General features: G+C 35.9%; 1 protein-coding gene across 2 annotated transcripts in view; it reads left to right on the top strand.

Moving 5' to 3' along the window:
- Mms19 (MMS19 nucleotide excision repair protein) overlaps positions 1–23000 on the top strand; it is a 316830-nt gene that overhangs the window by 20927 nt on the left and 272903 nt on the right. For both annotated transcript variants that reach the window (XM_083142473.1, XM_083142472.1), the window contains exons 2-3: positions 9052–9290; positions 18938–19082. In XM_083142473.1, the coding sequence (XP_082998599.1) occupies positions 9052–9290; positions 18938–19082 (384 nt within the window). The remainder of the gene's footprint in view (positions 1–9051; positions 9291–18937; positions 19083–23000) is intronic.

Below are 23000 nucleotides of genomic sequence, written 5' to 3'. Positions count from 1 at the left end.
CGTTCGTTTACCATGCGGTGTTCAGACATGTGCTTTCTTCTTGCTGCGAAAATGTTTGAAGATATTGTTCAATTCATGCTTTCGTTGTTAGGTTAGGCAGGTCAGGTTAGTTCTCTTATCATTAAAACAATATTCCTAAATGTTTTCTTACATGCTTTCGTAGTTGGGTTAGGTGTGTCAGGATTATTTCGCTTAGCATTTTAATAATGATCCTAGCTATTTTTTTTGTTAGGTTAGGAGTATCAGGTTGAATTATCTTAGCATTAAGGGGAAGAATTACAGTTTTGCACAGAGGGGTAGGGGGTTAACTTTAAAGTGATGACAATTATTTATTCTTAGTTTTCACTGTCTAGATCCAGTGACATCACCAATCTTAATAATCCACTGATGGTTTTATGAAATCAAAAATAAAGAATTTCAGGATAACAATATAATGTCATCTTCACGTCAGCCATGGCATTACAAAAAGTAGCTGGGGAGGTAAGGAGGTTGGGGGGGGGGGACTCAGCCAATGTAACTATCACGTTACTTGCCAAACCAAATGTATACTAATGGCAAAGTTGGGCTTTGTGGGCCAAAGCCAGCGATGGCATCATAGTGGGACTCTGAAGCGGGCGCTCCAGTTCACACCAAAGGAGTGCACGAAAGAGCCGGACCTGGCTCCAAAAAAGCTAAGTTGGCAACAGTGATCTGGCGCTGGCAGAAGCACTTCGCGGCAACTGTGTCTCGTGGGCTTAAAATCAAATCCCTAAATGCTTTCTACTACTGATTGTAGCCAGAATGTTGAAGATTTTGTTCAATAAATGCTTTCGTAATTAGGTTAGGCATTTCTAAATCTCAGGTTTCATCTTATCCAGCCTTGTGGTAGGGGTTTCTCATTGAATAGAAGTATCTATTTTTCTTAACCCTTAACCGGTGACTTGGAGTCGGGGAGATTCCTCAAGAAGAAATTGTTTCAATAATTCTTTAAACTGTTTCACTGGCGGCAACACATGACCTAGTACCTTCCTAGGAGTGGGGATAGTCTGTCTACATATCATTAGTGCCAGTGTTCGTTCAGCAGTTTTGACGAAAACAGCATTTCAGAGTCTGTGAGACTCCACGTCACCGTTAACGTAGTGTTTTGTGAATCGGTTGCATTTGCTTTTGGTTAATTTAGAATGGCTTCTAGAGCAAGTACGTTACGTAGTGTTCACGTAACGGATCCTGGCTTTGAGAAAGTAGCTCTGGATTGGTATAACAGCCTACAATCTGAAGACAGTGATGCAGGTAGTGATTCTGACTGTGAAATAGAAAGTTTTTGTCATGCGTGACTTTTGTTTTTCCTAAAAATAAGTTGTTCTTTGATTAGTGTAACAGGATCTCAATGTTTACTTTTCTTATCCTTCTGGACTGTGAATGCAAGAAGCCAATTTATTTGATTTGCAGTTACAAAATTTGCAAAGAGTGTGATGAGAAAAAATGACTAACTTTTCTTATTAATTTTTATGTATTGTGGTTTTTGCCATGTTTGACATTATAGTTTTGTTTTTTCAAAAAAAAAACTTGTTCTTTGATTAGTCTTACAGGATCTCAATGTTTACTTTTCTTATCCTTCTGGACCTAAGGATCCTATTTTCAAATACTCTCAATTTATGTTCCTCTTTCAATGTAAGGGACCAAGTTTCACACCCATATAATACTACAGGCAAAATTACGGTTTTGTATATTTTAACTTTTAGTTTCCTAGATATTAAACGAGAAGACAAAAGTTTATGAAGAGAGAAGTAACATGCATTTCCTGAATTAAGCCTACTTTTTATTTCCTCTTTAATATAATTTTCATTTGTTAATATTACTCCTGAGTATTTGAATTTGGAAACTGGTTCAAACGAGTTGTTATCAATAATTAGATTTTGATTATTACCTAACACTTGGTTTTGGCCTGTAAGCATATATTTAGTTTTCTCTTTGTTAACTTCCAAACCTATCTCTTTAGCAGTTTTGAAAAATATTTTAGCATTATTCTTAATTGTATTTGCATCATCCCCCAGTAAGTCTACATCATCTGCATATGCTAACAACTGAGTCACACCATTTAATTTTAGTCCTTCTTTAGTTTCGTTTACCTTCCTAACAGCATATTCTAAGGCAAAATTAAAGAGCAATGGAGATAATGCATCTCCTTGTTTTAACCCATCATGAATTGTAAATTTGTCAGACATATTAATACACACACGAATTTTACTTTCTGTTTCACTGGTGCATATTTTTATCATACTAACAAGCTTCTTAGGTATTCCAAACTCTACTAATATATTATATAATTTATCTCTTTTGACCGAATCATATGCTTTTTTGAAATCAATGAATAGCTGATGGACATTTTGATTATATTCCCACTTTTTTTCAAGTGTCTGTCTGATGTGAAAAATTTGATCTGTAGTTGATCTGTTGCGTTTAAATCCACATTGATAATCACCTATAATTTCATTAGCATATGGTGTTAGTCTTGTTAAAAGAATGTTAGATAATATTTTATATGTTGTTGAGAGTAGAGAAATTCCACGGTAATTATTGCAGTTCATTTTAACACCTTTTTTAAACACAGGAACAATTATGGATTCTTTCCACTGTTGAGGGATTTCTTCTTTATTCCATATTAAACAAATTAATTTATGAATTTGACATATTAATGAATTTCCACCATATTTAATTAACTCAGCTGGTATTAAATCCATGCCAGGTGCTTTGTTATTCTTTAGCCTTTTAATAGCATCTTTAACTTCAGTCAAGTTAGGTTCTGGAACTAAAGGTTCTGCTGTGTGTACTTCATTCACTTCTGATTTATCTCCTACATGGACATATAAAAGGTCATTAAAGTAGTTCTTCCATCTATTTAGAATATCGCTTGGGTGAGCAAGAAAATCACCGTCTTTATCTTTTATCAAGTTTACTTTAGGTTTCCACCCATTTCTAAACTCATTTACACCTTTATATAAATCTCTGATATTTTTATTTTTGCTGTTTGTTTCAATTTCGTTAATTTTGCTTTTCAAGTAATCTCTTTTTTTACTTCTAAACGTGCGGTTAACTTCTTGCTTTATTCTATTATAATTGTTTAGATTTGTATCATCTGAGTTATTTAACCACCTAAGTCTAGCCTGATTTCGTATTTCTATTAAATTATTACATTCATTATCAAACCATGGCTTACTTTTTCTCGGTTTATGGTATCCTATACTTTCTTTAGCTGCTGATTCTATTGCATTACGTATGTGCTCCCAATTCTTATTTACGTCTGTTTCATTTATATTTTCATCATGATTTAAATCCTGCAAAACATCAAATCTATTTGACAGTTTAATTTGGTAATCTTTCTTAATTCTTTCATCAGTAAACTTTCCTGTATCAAATTTTATAACTTTTAGATTTTGTTGCTTATGATTTATCACTGAGAGTCTTTCTCTTAATTTAGCAATTACTAAATAATGGTCACTGGCACAGTCAGCACCTCTATGTGTACGAACGTCAATTATACTAGTGTGTCTTCTCTTATCAATGAGAATATGATCTGTCTGATTATGAGTTTTACCATCTGGAGAAGACCAGGTATATTTATGGGTATCTTGTTTAAAAGTGGTACTTTTCACAATTAAATTCTTTGAGGTTGCAAAAGTAATCAATCTTATACCATTATCATTACTTAATTCATGAAAACTTGATGAGCTACTGATTTCAAAGTAATTAACTAACCTGAGTTACCTAATACCGTTTACACACTATCATTGTTTAAAACCCCGGAGTTATTTTATAGACACACTGTATATCGTTCAAAATATCTGGCTGATATGAAAATCCGCAAATCCTATGATCAAAACATTTGAGGTCCCCAATTTGGTCCCAATGCTCCCTACAAATGTACTATATTTCAAAACATTTATTGTCAAACTATAGCTTAAGTGATGCCCTAAAATTCTTAAAAAGAGTTTCCTTCGTTAATCTCCAAAAATGTAGTTTAGGTATTTGAAAGTGTCTTAAGTGTCATCAGAATTTGGAATCTACTTCAGCACATGAAAAATCAATTTTTCATGTACAATCATGAAATGCTTTGTACAAATGTAAATGCAAAACAAAATCACTCCTGAGGTGTATCTAGTTGCAGTTAATTTAAGCTAAAAACCTCTAAATTTGCTGCAGTTATCCTGGTCTCAAAATTGGTGACTTACTCCCACCCTTTCTAAAACACATTACATTACAGTTCTTATTAAAAACTAAAAACTCAAGTGATGCCATAACATTGCTGAGACCTGTGTTTCTTAATCTACAAAAATGTAAGCTAGTCAAATATGACTTCTTAAACTGCTTTGTCATCAACTATCTTTAAACATGTGACCAATTTTTCTGAAACGTGAGACCAATCCATCAAGATATCTTGCAATTGTATAAATTGCAACTCAAAAGCTTTGCATCTATGGTGGTTATCATAAATATAACATTTGTGATTTTACTGCAAAATTGCGGACCAATGAAATATTGTATTCTAGACCATCGGGGAGGCACAAAAGTTGTAAAAGAGAGAATGCATTGGAGTCCCATGAAATAATTTTACCTAAATGATTCTAAATTTTCAGCTATTATTATGGCCGCGAAATAGATGGTTTATCCCTACCTGCCCATCCACCCTATCTCATACAACATATTTTGATAATTCTATTGTCAAATTATAGCGCAAGTACATAATACTCTTGCAAGTTTCATACACAAAGCTCAAAATAATAGTCTATTCAAAGGTTGAAAATGTCAAAAATAAACTGTGTGAAACATGTATATGAAAGTATACATGTACACTGAATTTACTTGAGTACCCTAAAACCTTAAAAAAAATAGAACTGAAATTGTTGAAGATCATGAAGGTGCATGACTTACATGGGTATAGAACTCCTAACCAGACATAAATAGCATTATATCGAATAGGTAAGCAACCCATTATGATGAGAAATGAGAAAATCATTTGAAGAGTGTTTCAATTTAATTATACCATAATTAACAACATCTTAATAAAGTGTACTCAATTCTCCCATGTAATCCTTAATCATGCAAGAAATTTATTGTATCAATTGATCATCACGGTTGAAACTATCATGTGCCACTGTGGTTTCTCCCCCACATAACGAACTGACTGATAACCAAAGTGCTACCACATTTCAAAATTATAAGCTTTGTTCAGCTATGCTGTATCAATCAATGAAAATGTTTTATCTAAAAATGTCTGATACTTTTTCCTTTTTGTTTCTTGGATATATATTATTCTTATTTCTGTTAAAAGTCCATTTTTAGCATGATTTGAGGAAAATAGCCTGAAAAAAACCACTATGACTTGTACTACATTCATATTTTTAGTATTATAAGCTCTGCTAAACCTTTTCTTTCTAAGTTTTTCAAAAATTTTTGACAATCATAGAACCTCACGAGTATTTTAAGCAATAATTTAAATTTTCTGAAAAAAAAACCTTTTTGACTGAGTTTTTTCAAGGTGGGGTTTTCTGAACTTAAAACTGGTCTGGGCCCACCCACTGTGAATATGACATTCCATAGAACTAATAGATCAGGGTGTCTCCCTGTCAAGAAAGTCAGAAAGTCCAGGAAAAGTAAGGAAATCAATAAGTACTTCAAGAAGTCAATCAAATCTCAAGAAATTATACTTGTGGTCAAGAATTTTTGCTTCACAATGACTGATTGATTTAGTTAATTTTACTTCACTTTTCTGCCCTTTGGCTAATCACGAAGATGAGGATGAATGATTGGTGGTAAGATAAGATGGATAAAAGGACAAACGCCAAGATGAAGGGACGACAACATGATCCCCCATTAGATTATTATGGCTGTGAGACCAGATGTGAGAGCCTCGTCTGCCAAATGTAGTCCAGGATGCATTGATAGACTTTTTTGTGTATGTTTCATCACCATCTTTTCTAAAGATGACATACCTGTTATGAGGAAGTTATTTTCTTTGAAGACTTTAGCCAAAATTTCAGAACATATTCTATATCATAGTTACTCGATAGAATATTGAGATAAAACTTTTTTGTTTTCTCAACCAACTTACATTCTGGTACATAACATTGAGTTATTGTTTATATTTATGTCTTGATTGATTTAAAGCATTTTCCCTATATTTGCCATGGAAGTTTGAGATTTTGTGAAAGGTTTGATTCTGTTGCTTTTTCCCCAGGGTGGTTACTCACCGGGAATTCCTTAAATTCTGCTAATTATGAGTCAATTATTGGCTCCGGGAATTATGTGTGAATTCTACTTGAATTTTTCTCCGTAGACGTGAAAAATTAAAACTTATTAATCCAAATGACTAAATCCTATTCAAATTGTACATGTATTTATAAATGCCCTGAGGCAAGTTTTTCAAAGTTGAGCTTTCATTTGTATCTAGGAAGGTAACGAAAGCAACCACCCACAACTCACATTTTATGCATATAAAAATACTTTAGTAAAATTTTCTTGCGAACGAAGTGAGCAAGAAAATTTTCCTTAGTCTTATCAAGTTCATAACCATAGCTATGGGGCAGCAGGAGTCGGCCCTGGGTGCCGAACGATAAAAGTTGTAAAATTGATTGATTGATTTGTGGTTTTAAGTCCACTTTATGCACAGAAAGGCTAATAGAGATTGGACCTACAGTTTAAAGTGGGATCCGAACCACTGTGCCATGTGCATCCACTGGGTATCGAACCTGGAACCCCTTGATCACAAGTTGACGATGTTACCACTACACCATCGGGGAGACAAAAGTTGTAAAAGAGAGAATGCATTGGCATCCTGCGAAATTATTTGCACGCTATTAAATCAATATTGCTTTCAGCCTGCAAAAAAGTGGAGCTAAAAATTATACTTGAATTTTATCATGGTCCTTGAGTAGCCACCCTGTTTCCACATGTTGTTCGAGAACTCACAGTTAACACAATTGGAATTAGACTACATTCCTTGTTTGTTTGCTTGAGTTCTTTTTAAAGTACTAATCGCGATGTTTTCTATAGTTTCAAGTGGTTTCTGAACCACTATGTAATGTTCCTCAACTGGGGTTCGAACCCTGGATCCTCTTATTGCAAGAAAACAACATTTCCACTGTGATATCAGGGAGTCGAGGATTAATCTGTTTTCCCGTTGCAATTATTCCGTGCCCCTGGGACCCCTGAAAGTGAGTGGAGGGAGATTCGTTCATTTACCTGCTGCAGAATGTTCCATACATCCAGTCACGCTTGACCAGTGTTTTGAAATACAGATATCTGATGTTGATATTTAGCAGCGCCATCTGTTGATCTCTTGGAAAACGTTTTGGTCTAGAGGCACCTCTCAGCGGTGACTGGCAGAATTTCTTGTGGACAGTAATTGATAGCGAAGATGTTTCCTACCAGAGTTCAATATCTGCCTGTAATATGTTTATCTGTGGGTTTATTGTGACGAACACAAAAGTTACAATGTTGTGTTATGCTGAGTAATGATGAATTTATGATGTGAATTTACGAATGTGCATGTCTAAAAAAAACACAGAATCATATAAAGTAAACAGTAGAAGTAATATTAATCTTAATATTGAAATCTAGTTACATACTTTCAATTGGAGTTTAGGTTTCACTTCCTTCTCCCCACTTTAAATATTTTTTAACCCATGAGGCTCTTCAATTTTTTCTCATACAAATGCATTAGGATCTTCTGGTAAGTAAGCCTATAGAGTGTGCTCTCAGATTTTTATATTTTTTCACATTTTAAGTTATTTAGCCAGAGATCCAATGTGAATGTATAATCTTCTGGTGTTTTAAAAACAGAGTGAAACAGGGTGGCTACTCACCGGAAATTCCAGGAATACTGTATGAATTGTTAGCTCCAGGAATTCTGCATGAATTTTTCTCCCTAGATGTGCAAAAATTGCAACTTGATTAATTCAAATCCCATTAAATTTATACATACTTAAAAATACCCTGAAGCAAGTTTATCACAGTTTGTTTTATATTTATCGAGGAAGGAAAAGAAAGCTGTGTGGAAAATAAACAGAATTCTCTCAATCCATTTACTTTGCTGGTGTCCTTTGAAGAGTAATCCACCTGACAGGTGGAAGATTTCAAGATAAGATAACTTGAAGTTGATTAAGTAAATTTGAGTTTGAAATTCTTATACAATTAGCAGTTTTTCATCGATTAGTATGTCCCACAACATTTGTGACTTGTGTTTGTAGATGTATTTTGAGTCTTGAGTATGTAAAATTTTAAATGTACACACCTTAAATTAAATATTTTAAAAATATATACTGTTGAATTGAATTAGAATTTCTGGATTCATTGGAGTCACACAGACCCTTTGTGTGTGGGTGGTGCAAGGCTGTAATATGTAAGGTTGAAATGGAAAAAAAGCATCTGCTTGCACCCTTACACAGGGTAATTAAAAAAGAATTGTACAACTTTACACAGTTATTATGACATTACTATTTATGATAGAAAATCAGACACGGCATCAATAGAAAGATTCAAAATTGGAACCACCTGTAATACGGAAATGGTCCAAATGATAATCAAGCACTTGCTATGCACGAGACAGCAAGTCGTTGTCAAGGCACTAATAATACGCAGTTGTAACTTTGGCAAATCTTTTGGAAGGGTGAAACATATGCATTACTACCAAAAAGCATGCAGAAATGTCTTTGCACCATTGTGATTGAATCAGTTCTTGATAGATCCAACACACAATATGCCTTGTCTCCCTCCCTCCCTCCCTGCGCCATTTTGCGAAAATGGCGATCCTGGTGGAGCATCGGCTAAGCAGAATAAGCCCACTAAGTGGGAATATAACTTCCAGAGATTTTCTTTATATTGAGGCCTTATCTGATTTTCTATCATAAAAAGAAGCGTCATAATCACTGTGTAAAGTTGTATCATTCATTTTGAATTACCCTGTACTTGAATTTTATCATGGTCCTATAGTGGCCACCCTGTGATAGCTACTTTTCCAGAATGTCACTTCCCCTCAAGTATCTGTAATTTACCAATTTAATTAATGCTTTTCAGATATTTCACGTGGAGAAATGAAGCTGGTTACTCTAGTAGAATCTCTTGGACCTGTTCTGACAAATGTGAATCACAAGGAGAGGCTCCAGGGAACTCGTATCCTGATGCATGTGTTGCAGCTTTTGCCTGCAGACTTTTTGCAGGAGAGGGAACTGGAGTTCATTGGCAACTTCATGTGTAATAGACTAAAAGATCATCACTCAGTCATTCCTACTATTTTACAAGCAATATTGACTATTGTAAGTATATTAAGTATTAACAGTGAAAATATCATTTATTTATTTTTCAAAACTTCCAGTCAGGGTGGATAAAAATCATAATTTTCATTTTAATAAAAGGGGCCACACTTTTTTTTTATCGAAGTTCAAGAAACCATTTTGTTATTCAATCACTGCTTCCTTTGTTGATTATATATATATGTCCTGTTATTTATTCATTATAATAATCATAAAAAATAACCATAAAAATAATAACCAATTATTGCATGAGTGTCACATGCATAGTTTACTTTTCACTAGAACTCACAAAAACTATAATAATTTTTCATTAGTGCTTTTTTTGTTTATAGAAGTTAAATTGTTTAAATTAATTGAAGGGCTCGGGTGTAAAACATGGTAAGTGACATTTTGGTAATTTTTGAGTTACAAAGCAAGATGTGCTTCAATTTTTGAGTGAAATTGCCATGTCATACAATTTGCATTGGACTGGGTGAAGCCTTTTGAAATGGGTACACACAACACATAAACAATTTATCTACAGAATAGATAACCTTTTTTCTTAATGAACTCGGAAATGACCAAAATGTCGCTTATGTTACACCAGAGTCCTTCAATTATAATAATTACCATCATTACCACCCAATTGGACACTGTCACTGGCATGAACCAAGTGAATTTTGCCTCCTATTTACCCTACATTTATATTTTTATGAACAATAGTAATATAGAAATATTGGGAACATACTAGTGAACAATGTCAGTTATTTTCAATTTTTTATAAAAAATTAATTGGAAGAAGAAGAGGTGGTGGGCCTTTTCGCTCGTTAAGGTAGTGTTAATGCACTGTCATCATTACGGAATGGATTTCTAGGTCCGTACCTATATTTTTTGCTACATCCTAGACATATGCTATTTAGAGATCTTTGGGCCATGTACACAGCACCCCTCTTCTGAAACTCTATAAGACCTAAAAATGCCTAAATGAACTATACTATAAATTCCTATAATGCCTAAAAACCCTATTTTGACTTGGAAAACGTCTTTTAAACAATTCACTTAACTTTGAAATTAACTTCTATTAAGAACCATCCTTAATTTCCTCCACAAAGATTTGAGACCCTAGATCTTTGAGACCCTGATCGAATCTGAGCGGCAAGAGAAGCAATGCAACATCAAGGGGTGTCAACGTTTGGACAAATTTCCTCCATCTTCTAGGTTGCGGAATGAGACACACTTTTACTAAGCGTGTGAACCTTGAAAGGTTCGGGGATCTAACCTGGAGCCCTTTAGATAAATGTTCTCTTTCATTCTCTTCCTTTCCTAACCCCAAGACCAACTGTCCCGAGCAAGATGCAACTTGCATCCACCCTGATCAAAACTCCTCCCCTTTTTCTCTCTCATCCCATTTTCCTCTGCAAATACTGGCGAATGCTTTTCGCTGAGCTGGCACTGAAGTTAACAGACTCCTTATATTTCCTGCCAGGCTACCTAGCTAAACGTAACTCAAATATGAAAATGAGGAATATGTAACGGGATCCAACTGGGTGAAAAAAAATTCCTTTGAATTTTGAAAACGTTTAGATAAGTTGCAGGTAGAGTGTCGGTTATGACAATCCAGTCCCTTAGAAGGTCTATTTATTCAGTGAAGAAAAATAATAATACATTCCCATCAGTGAAAATACACACTACAGACTAACTCTAAAACTAAAGGGGAGGGGAAAAAATGCAGTCATAATTAGATTTGGTTGACAGGTGTCAAATCGTAATCTAATTTGGACTATCAAAGATCAAGACAAAAGCTCTGTGGGAGCAAACTAAAATTAAAAGTGAAGATGGCAATCAAAAATGAGAAGTCCAATGCCATATTTCGTTCGTCTCTTTCATGAATGAAATGAACACGTGCGTACTACAATATTTATGCGGAGCACGCATACATTGGCTTCCAAGAAGTGTTTATCAACATGAACTAAGCTGTGACGTCAGCTCGGGTCAGAGAACCATGAGAAATATGTTGATACATCAACCACACACACACACCACTGAACTGGGCCAATCCTCCTCCCACGAGAGGCTGCATGAAGAGTCGCTTAGCACTTGTCAGCTGAACTGACATCAGAATGGCCAAAGCCGTGAGGTGCGGCTCCGCCCCCTGAGTACCTGGGGGGGCTAGCATCAAACACTCGGAATATGGGAGCGACAGGTCACACCACAATAAATTGCAAGGCAATTTGCACTAATATAAGAGGATCCATGGGAACATATATTGTATCGAAGAACATGCATGTTCTCCGTCCATTGAATCTCTCACAGATTATAATATATGCATAAATAAAAGTACCATCATCCAAAAAATATAAGAAAAAATTGTTGAAAAGATATCTGATAGAAAAGTGAATAATGCTACACTGCATTATATGTTAAAATACACAAAAATCACTTGTCCATTAGATATGAGCAGATATTTGAATACACACGTGATAAGGAAAGAAACCCAACTTAGTCCACTACAACTACATAATGAGTGGAATATTAAAGTCAAATGTCCATTATATGTGTATATATCTTGTTTAGTAAAAAAAATAGAATTGTACAGTCCTTGTTGTATGGCGTAAAAGTTCCTATGTAAGGTCCGGAATGTTCTGAAGATGCGCGAAAGCACTTGCGTGTAGTATCCACTGCATTCCATGGAGTCCGTGCAAAAAGTATTTGCAACTGCAAAAACCGGAATGAGGTTGTCACAATTTACATCCCAATCATCACGTGAGAATATCGGTCCTTTTGTAGCTTAAGGAACGAGAAGTGTTCATGATTGTACCACTGGATGTAAAATCCCGGGTGAGTGATGTTCGATGAGGGGGGGGGGGTTAAATCTTGAAGATCGGTGGGTGAACAGTAGGAAGAAACAGTCGGATTAACTGTACTGTAGAAATAATCATCCAAGAAAGAATGCTGTTCACCGGACTAAGGCACCTAGTCTCATAAAGTCTGCCATGCTGTAGAAGTAACAGCTAAAGTAGGTGTGCTTGGCAGGTTGCATATGCCTGCACTCGAAGATGGTAACACACTTGTGGTGGGGACCGTACATGAAAGTAAAGCTGGTCTTGCTGCGTACAGGTGTTTGAATGGTAATCAAGTCGAAGGAGACTGAAGATGGGGTAAAAGGTGTCAATGTTTTCTTCTGGACACATGACTGGAAAAGTGTTTATCCACTGCATCACTTTGAGCTGGAATGTAGTTCTGACTGGAATTCCAGTGAAAATAAAGACAGTACTTTTGGGAAAAGGGGGCATGTATCCGCTGCATCTGGAGGGCCGGAGCGTAGAAATGGGAGAAAACTGAAGGTGTACTCTGGTGGCTAGCACAAATCCCATCGGCCAATGATCGCAGTGAAGTTCTGAGTTCGAGGAGGTAATGTGAAAAACTCGGTGTCTTTATGTATGCCGGGTGAAAACTGAAATTGTTGACTCCACAAACTGAGAGGCGATGATAAATGGAGTTGCTCGCTGAAGGTCACCGCCACGTAGAATTTCATTGTTGAAGGCGTCTCAGGAAGTCTGTGCTATGCGATGTAGACATCATGGAGATACGAGACATTATTAGGTGAGGATGGGAATGAGGTGGCCAATTAAAAAAAAAGGAACAGGGAAAGGTTTTCAAATACAATCTTTAAAATCACAATAACCCAGAGTATGCCATTCAAATGAAAGTACAAAATCACTAAATCTGGGGCCTAATGTCAAATAAAATATAAATCTAATAATAAAAAGCAATAAAGAATTTAAATCAACTTTAAATAACTGTATGCTAAAAATGTGAAGGTTTACGATGTGAGACATTATTTTACCATAATGGGAGTGTAAACGTGCTGAAAATATTGATCTAAGGCGTAAAAAAAATTGCAATGATTGTAAATCTACAGAGGTTTGGGAAAGCAAAATAGCTATGCGAATCGGAACAAAATTTGGAATATAGCCGTGATTGTTATGAGAAAATCTGCACGCTCAAAAATTCCAACTGTTTGGAGAAGGGACAAAATATGACGCTCCACTGTGTACAAATCGCAGAACCTGGCCATTAAATTTTTCATTACAAACATTAAAGTTCATCTTGTTTCATACGTAGGAGTTCTGCAGAGATCTCATGTTGATTTTCGGCGAGTGTTTGCACCGAGGACTGAAGGTGATGTATAGAGAAAGTATTATAAATTGACATACCCGTGCTAAATAGGTTCAGTAAATTAAGGATTAAAGAACATTTATTCCTAGGTTGAGCATCAGATGAAATGTTTGGAGTTAAACTACAATGGGGTCTCGTGTTGCCGACTACAAAACGGCAAGGAAAATATTGGGAAATTTCATGTAATAAGTGTCAATTTTTGCATGGACTTGAGCGGCAATTTGAGACCCATGAGGGCACTCGGCGGGGTCTTTGATGTCAATGTTCACATCTAGATGCACATTAAGCGTGGTATATATGTTGCGGTGAGTATGGATCAGTAGACTTTCTTTTCATAGTGCAAGCCAAGTGATTGAATAAAAATTGAATCGCGGTCATCTGACGTCGTTAAGGGCAAAGTTAGGGGAATGGTGAGGGAAAGAAGGAATATAATCCAACCGAAGTAAGGCATCCTCGATTCGTGTCTGAAACAAAGGAGAATGAGACTCATCAGTAAATTTGCAAAATTGATGCGGTTGCTAGGTGTAAATTGCATTTCATATGACCAAGAGATGTAGGCGTGGAAGTCTGCTTGTGGGCTTCCAGTCATTGGGGGTGAGAAAAAAAATATATGCTAGGGACAGCAAAGTTTTCATAAGCTATAAAAGGGAGCTACAAGAGTGGGGTGAGTTATTCTACATACTATAAGGGCACTAAGTTGGCAAAAAGGAAAAGGAAAGGGAGAAAAGCGAGAGAAAAAAAGTGGACACACTGGAGGCAATGTATGCCCTGCCGCCTGAGGTGTGGATGCATATTTTCACGTTTGTGAATGTCACAAGAGAAAATATTGAAAAGTATATATCTCTATCCCAACTAGCTCCAGGACTAAAAATAGCCATACAAATGTTTGTGCAAGACATTGTGAAGAAGGAGACGGGACGTGTCGTGTGGAAGTTAAAGGACCTAGATGGCATCGTGTGGGCGATAGGGGAACATTTAGATTGTCTAAATGAAATGAACGGGGAGGTTTTGAGCGGACGGTTTTACTCCAGCCCCCCCCCCCCCCTCTAAGAGAGGAGGAGATGATAATGGAGGTGGATCTATTGGCCTGGATAAGTGGTGTCAAATATCAATGCAGGAAATTGAAACTATTCGAGGAATGATGGATGTTGGACATATGTGTAATGCATAGTAGTTGTGTAAAAGTAATAATAGATATGTAGTAAGAAGAATGTAATGTGAAAAGGAATTAAATAAAGGTTGTAATGGAGAAGGGCGGATAAAAATGAAAAATAGTAAATAAAAGGGGAAAAAATGGAACACAAAAAAATCAATAAAAAATTCAATCAAGGCTAATTAAGCCAAAACAGGATGTTGTGGGGAATCCATCCATGGGTAGCGACCGTCACGGTCAACCCCCGGTATCAATTTGCGTACCGTTGCAACATGCATTGTGATGTGCGTTACAATTAACCAAAGGTAATAAAAAACACAACGGTTTAAGAAATTGTAGAATTGAATAGTCTAAATCATTGTTTCTCAACCTATGGGGTGCAACCCACTGTTGGGTCCTGAGGGGACATTTGGTGAGTGGGGACATTTGGTGAGTTGCGAAGTCAGGCTCGAACATTTATTAACTGCGTCTTAAAAGCCCATTACATTTAAATTACTAAAATATATTGTTTTAACAATTTAAATTCAACCCTTGTTGTATGACATTTCTGTTATTCGCGCTCTACCATTGCTTTTTACTGACATCTCTCTCAAGGGAATCTAATATCTGTCATTTTGGTTTCCGTCTCAGCAATGAGTTCTTAATTATTTGTGCGCCACATGTATGTCGACTTAAGGTGTCGCTTGATATTTCTGACTGCCTCTGTGTGTGTGTATGTGGTTGCCGAGAGGTCTTAACTGTCATCATTTCACATTGCTATCGAGACTGCTTGGATTACAAAGCTTACTTTAAACTTAACAAAGCTAAGTTTTGAATTTCAGCATGTGTGTTTAGTTAGATATTAGACAATTAGTCTTTAAAGTTACATATTTACTTTCCTAGAGTGAATGAAGTGTGTGCAATTTGTTTTAGCAAGAGTAGAAGAGGGCTTAGATTACTCTTCGTTAGCCAAATATATGATTACAAACTGGGTGCACACCCGTAAAAGTAATTCTGCCGGTGCCCAACCTTATGGGTCCCATGAAGTTTAATATTCTTCAAGATGGGTCCCGGACTGAAAAAGGTTGGGAACCAATGGTCTGAATCGATGCACATCATTTCTTTGTGACAGTTAGCACACATTTACCCGGTTTGAAGAAGAAAAGTAAAACATTAGTTGTTATTAAGAGTTCCAAAAAAGCCAGTTTTTTAAAATGGACTGCTTTTTCCGATAAAAAGCCAGCTTTTTTGAAAAAAAAACCCTGAAATTTTGGCTTTTTACCAATTACAGCTAACCAATTTCACTTAAAGTTTCTGTTATGAGCTTACAGGTTTGTAGTGACATATTTTACAACTAGCTAAAAAAAATGCATGATGTAGCAGCCAAGAGACAGATATTGTCCTATCCCAGTGGACACATATTGTATAGTGGTTAGTGGTTCAGATACAAATTTAACCCTAGCTTACCGAGGGGGAGGGAACTTGCAGACCCACCACATCTACTTTTTAGATTTTTCAACTGTTTTAAAATAAACTACATTGTTCCCTAGGATGTTCTCAATATTTCTGTATTACTTTTATTCATACAAATATAAATGTAATGTAAATAGTAGGCAATATACACTAGGTGTGCTTATCAGGCACCATCTTTGAATGTGTCATGCAAGTGACTGTGTACAATTGGTTGGTAATGATGGTAATTATTGTAATTATTATATTTAATAAATTGCACCTCTAGAAACATAAAACATTAATAAAAATCATTATGGATTTTGTGAGTTTTAGTGAATGATAAAATTTATTGGAGACACTCATGCAATAATTGGTTATTATTTTTTATTAATGATAGTAATTTTTGTAATTATTATAATTAGTAAATAACTGCACATATATAATCAGCAAAGGAAGCATTGATTCAATAATAAAATGGTTTCTTGAATTCTAGTGATAAAGAAATTGTGGGCCTGTGAGTCACCCCCTGATATGTAAGTTTCTTGTACAGCATGGGTAAGCTAGGATTAAAACTAAACGTGTAGTCCTGATGAGCACATCTATCCATGAAGTGTACTTAAAACAACTTTTTACATGTTTATGTCTCAATTTAAATGTTGATGTCATAAAATATGAAACAAATTTTAATATCAAGTAAAAATATATAAATGACTTACATGAGTGAGTAGAAATGGTTCAAAACGACGTTTTGGAAGGCTGTACTACTTCCGAAACATCGTTTTGAACCATTTCTACTCACTCACGTAAGTCATTTATATATTTTTATCTGTATTGATAGTGAGTAAAACGCACCATTGTAAAATGTTTTAATATCAAAATATTCGATGTTTCAGAACAATTAAAAATCTTTACTGTTCACAACACACATGCAGAAGTATACGAATTACGTGAACGTGTTTATATATCCTGTTTAACGGAGCTTTGAGGCGGAAGCGACACATGGCTCCTGGAAACCAACCTTTGGAAGTAAATGCAACCTTTCGAACCAAAGCAACATAAGCTGCAAGTGTCGCTTATCACTTGGCCTGTACCGTTTTCTCAGGGAACTTTCAGACCGAAGCAACAAGTGACATGTTTCAGTTGGAAGCAGACCCTCAGTAATCCATTCATTTTTTGAACCGAAGTGCGACAATGAGCTAAACAAGTCACTTGCATGTTGCTTGGACTATACTGTTTTTCCAATGGCGTGCATCGTTCCGCTTTAGTCTGTTGCTCTTGCATGCACGATGCAGGTTTTGCTTTATACTGAAGGAGACTGTGTCGCTTGTCATTTGTGACTTCAGTCTGAAAGCTCCTTCAGTGGTGCACATCATGTCACCTCGGTCTTGTTTGTGCATGTGTGGTGGATGCTTACTTGCAGACTGAAGAGGCCCATGTCACTTGTCACTTCAATGTGACACCCACCACTGTCATATGTTGCTTCCATCTGTATGTTCTCTATACTTAACAAGATTGTTATCTACTTCATCAGATATTAAGATTTAATTTAGCCTGTAAATCACAGAGAAAGAATTGGAAGTACTGTTGTTGGAAAAAGGCCGGCTTTTTGATAGATGGTTCCTTTTATAATCATGAATGGGCCTCTGGAGTGGAATAAAGTAATGCTGCCTTGTAATAAGAAGGGGTCTGAGGTTCAATCCTCAGTGGTCAGAGTGCTTCAGATCTCATTTCAATCTGTAGGTGCAGTCGAGATTTCTTAAATACGATTTTTATCCCCCATTTGTGGCCAGTCTTATTTGCTTCTGCTTCAGTTTTAGTGCCAGTGTTGTTCAACCGCCGGGCCAGAAAAGGTCCATTGCACCCAGGGGTTGATGACTAATTTATATCTAGTTTTATATTTGACCGCAAGTCTATACATAATTGAACTATGATTATGCCATATTTGATATACTTGCAGTAAAATATAAAATTTGATTTGATTTGATTTTGTGATTTAAGTCCACTTTATGCACAATATGTAAGGCTAATTGGGACTGGACCTACAGTTTAAAGTAGGATCCGAACCACTTGTGTCTCCAGCGGGTTTCGATTCCGGGACCCCTTGATTACAAGGCAATGATGATATCACTGCCCATAAAATTAGATTTAAATAAGTCTTCAACCCCTGGGTGCATATTAATATTAATGAAGGGTGCACATTAATTTCCATATAAACTTTAAAGATCAGAAATGTATTTGAGTGAAATTTTTGGGATCAGGGCATCGACTTGTAAGAAATAAAATTACTCTACTGTGGTCTGACAAAGGTTGAGAATTTTGCAACAAGCAGCCAAAATACATCACTAGTTGCTGTGTGACCAGGTTTAGCTGCCATTTAACCAAATTATACATTATGTACTGGAAAGCCAGAATACAAATATACATATTTTACTGAACACAAAATTTGACGTAAAGAGATTTGATACGAGATTTTCAAAAGGTAGAACAGTATTTTCTTTTTTGCTTCATGTATATGTTTGTATAAAAAATTCACATAGATATATTCAATAAGCCTACTGAAATATGAAGATAACACTTGGAAAGAACCACCCATTCAAAAAAGCCAGCTTTCTTGAAAATGTTCATGTCTAGCTACGAATTTCATATTGTAAATTGTATTTTATATTTTGAAATGAGTGTTTATTTTACAGTAGGAAGATAAACAAAAACCATGTATTTTCATTGATTTCAGACACTTTTGTGAAAAAAGCTGAAAAAAGCCCAACCAAAAAAAGCTGCGAAAAACTTCCCCCCCCCAAAAGCCAGTTTTTTTTTCGACCACTTCCAACTCTAGTTGTTATTAATCATTGCTAAAAAAAGGGATTAAGAAAGCTTCCTCTCTAAAGCCCCTTTTTTTCTTTTCTTTCAGGCATCCATGTCACGTCTTCCTTTAAATCTACCAGCCCACCTCCTACAGTCCATATTCCAGGAAGTGCATTGCCAGTCACTTTCGCAGGGAGACAGGAGGACTGTATACCAAATTCTTCAAATTTTTTTTGATAGCAAAATGGAAGGTATGTCTGTGCAAGAGAAAACAGCATTCATGTGTTATTCACCGTCAGCTAGAACAGTTTTGTATTTGTATTTTTTTTAAAAAAAAATTTGTGCCGCATAGTGGTTCATATCCCACTTTAAGGGGTGACACTTCCACATAGTTGTCAACCTCACGACCACATAGTACACCCTGGACAGCATTTTGCAGGCTAACGAGGCTCTGACATCTGGACCTATGGCCAATATATTTTTGGTAAATATATATATATATTTTTTTTTTTTTAAAATGGTACAAAAACAGAGTAAATTTCAAGTTCAAGAAGCGATAAATAAAATAAAGTTTCGGTGTTACAGCGGTGAAAAATACGGATCAAAAGTGGTATATAAAATGACATTTTGGTTTTAAAATTGTGAACATAATCCAAAATTTGATTTAAAAGCTGCACTTATTACATAATGAACATAACCCATCTTATAGCACATTTATGTAGTTACCAGAGTATTAAGGGTCCCATTCTTGCTTGTCAGATATTTACAGCAGAATTAATCAATTTTCCATGAATTGCATAACTTGCAGGATAATTCAAACTTCAGAAAGTGTCACATATGTAAATGAACTATATTTAGTTGTATTTTGCATTTTACAGTTCATTTCGCATCATTTCGTGACAAAACATGGTAGGAAAATACACCTCCCACCTTTCAGAAACATAATAACACTGGGGAACAGTGAAATTGCGGCACAGTGTTTGATAGCTAATTTAGGGCGATTTCATGCTGCTGAATAATAATATAATAATATATTTCCTGAATTGGCTGAATTGGCTCTAATTTATGAAATAAATGCAACTAAACCAAAATGGCGGAAACATAAGACATATAGTCCAGCACAGATATTTCTGCCGTGCGATGCGCAACAGAACTAAAGAAGCAGTGTTGCTAATGGAGCAGATAGAAAAATCGCTGCAGTGCGCCGATGCACAGCTGTTACGTACAACAAGGAAATTAGAGAATTCAAATCTATCTAATGTTGAGTTTTAAACGTCATGCATTATACCAGGACTAGGATTAATATGTACTAACAAGTGGCTTTGTATGTAGCTACATACATATGGACTAAAAATTCACAAAATATGAACTAACACATATGTAAAATTACCAAAAATGCTGCAAAGAAGACTTCTTCATACGATTCCTTATTTGAGTGATTTCAAACAAAATAAAAAAAAATATTATTTTTCATTGCATTAATGCACTGGTGGCGTTCTAACTGTTCACTCCCAAAACCCGTATACACTGGTACGGAACTGCAACGGCAGATAACAACATGCCAACGTGTTAAACCGCGACAATTGGACCACAACACTCCTCCTCAAGCAGTATTATTATTTCCTCTGTGATCGGCGAAAGTCGGTTGCCTTTGTTCTACATTTACAAACGATGCCGGCTTCCACAACAATAACAAGTACATATACTGCCACTAGACGATAAGCTGCACGGCTTTTTCTTTTGCTATGAACCAGGGCTGGCGCTAGTCATTTTGCCTCCCTGGGCGGTGGCGGTAGATGCCGCTTCATTTCGAACCCTCCCGCCCTGTTACGCAGCAACGGGAAATTGAAAATCAATATATTCCTAAGTAAAACATCAAAATATAAAATAAATAATGAGACTTCTTATGCTATTTCAATACTATTAAGCGCAAAAGAATATCTCGCTCGACCACAGTTTTCAATAGGCTTATTTTATCTTCTCTTCAAATTTTGCCACCCTGGCTGGTGGCACGGTTCGCCCTCCCCTTTCGCCGGCCCTGCTATGAACTTGGTCACCCATCAAAGCATGGCAATTTTAACACAGAAAACAATATGCATCGCATTAAGCAGCAAAAATGACAGCCTCCTCTTCCTCCACCTAAATCCCATCTTTCGCAGCAAACGTCGCAAACTCTCTTGACTTCCCACAAAATGTATGTCCGCCTGTAATTTGACATGCAATTTTTTCAATGTCGGCACTTCATTTTCACGCAGAGCGTAGTCGTATATGCGCCTACGGATAACGTTTTCATCGAAAGCGTCCACTGACGATTTGGTCGCTGGTCTTTGTCGTTCTTTCCCGGGAGTGTGGAATGATGTGGAGGGGCCTTCTGACATCTCAAGAGATTGTCTTTCATTCATGATAGCCCTGATTGTTCGTTCAGGAACTCCAGTCGTAGCCGCTGCTCTCTTGCGAAAATGCTGTATTGGGATGCTAACACCTTCACTGGCTTCCTCCTTCATGAACTCGTGCACGTTGCTTAGAATTTCCCGAGCTTGGCTATGCAAGTTTTTTGATTTCAACTTTGACAGAACTGGAGGCATTATGGAATTTAACATTAATTAACAAACGCACACGCAATACACATACACAACGTCAAACCGGTAAAATACTTAGTATAAAATAAAAATATGGTGCTTCCAATCCAACAAAACTCACCGTCATTTTACCTGCCTTTCCCCTTCCGTGACAGAAATAGTGCTTCATTATTACAGTTGGCAACACTAGTTACTAGCTAGCCAATGAACATGCACTGCATAAAAGAAGCAACCACTACGCCATGCTATATTGCCACATTACCGTCCCTGCCGAACGGTGTGAACCGCGAGCTGGAGCGCTATTCAATTGTTTTCAATGATGTTTGCGCGAGTGTGTCCAGGAATGGAATGACAATATGGCAACAATAGCGAAGGTTTTCGAGCAGGGTAGAACACGTGATACTAAGAGAGAGGGAGACGAAACGAAAATTGGTATCTACGCAACGGCAAATTTATGTCTGATGCACTCTACATATAAATGAACTTCCAACAACAATTTACTATTTCTTTTTGTGATTACAATCGTTATTATAAAAATAAATTTATATAGGCCTATGATCATAATAATTAAGAAAATATGTACACAATGAAGTAACAAACTATGTGAAATGTTTTCTATATGATTTCCTGCTGTATTGCTTTTTAGGACAATCCTTCTGTAAGCTCCAACAGTAGTTGGCCATCATATGGCGATTGAAGCAAGCCTTTTACTTGAACTTCAACGAAGCATCCTAGTATTCACTTTTCGAAATTGCAATTAGGATTTTGATAACTTCAATGAAACTCGGACGTCATTATTTAACATTTCTATATATTTTATCACTTATTGATCTACTGTCTTTTATTTTTCGTTGCTATGCTCAAAATAAGTATAGAAATTTATACATCGCAATTTCACGTTATCAATAATTAATTATACATCTTATTAATTCAACAACGTTTTGGAACATAACAAAATAGTAATTGATAACAACCTAAATATCATAATGCATGTTAAACACAAAATTAGACAATAAATAATAAATGAAATAAATGAACATCTTTGGATCAGTCACAATACGCACCCTTTCCGGGTGAAAATTTTCGACTTATTTAAGTTCTGTAAATATATCGAAAATTTTACATTTAGTTACAAACTTGTGAACATTGCATTTTTAAATTACAACATAAATTATATTTTTTTCAAACAATATTAATTCAGTTCACTATGATCTCCGTGAATCAAACTTGACTGACATATTCTTCATTTTGTTTTATTTGCATGCATTCAGTACATTAAACCAAAGACAATATTCTTGAATGGAAACAATCATGAACATAAATTATTACATCTGAAATTGTATTTATAGCTTCTCATTGTCCGATGTAACACTCAAAATCTTCAAACCTTCTTACTTCACTTCTTCACTAAATCTTGGATAATTTCTTCAGCAATAGTAATTTATAGATGTAGCTAATACAGGACAGTCAATATATACTACATATGCACTTAGATCTTCTGTTCTTCAAATCTTCCAATTCACTATCTCAGTTGGAAACTCCGTAATTATTCATATATAGCTACATAATTACTTATTTCCTTGAACAAAT

This window comes from Lepisma saccharinum, chromosome 21 (genome assembly GCF_977018435.1).
Source record: "Lepisma saccharinum chromosome 21, izLepSacc3.1, whole genome shotgun sequence".
NCBI lineage: Eukaryota > Metazoa > Arthropoda > Insecta > Zygentoma > Lepismatidae > Lepisma > Lepisma saccharinum.
The sequence above is the reverse complement of the archived record's forward strand: the minus strand, read 5'-3'. Positions and strand labels throughout refer to the sequence as shown.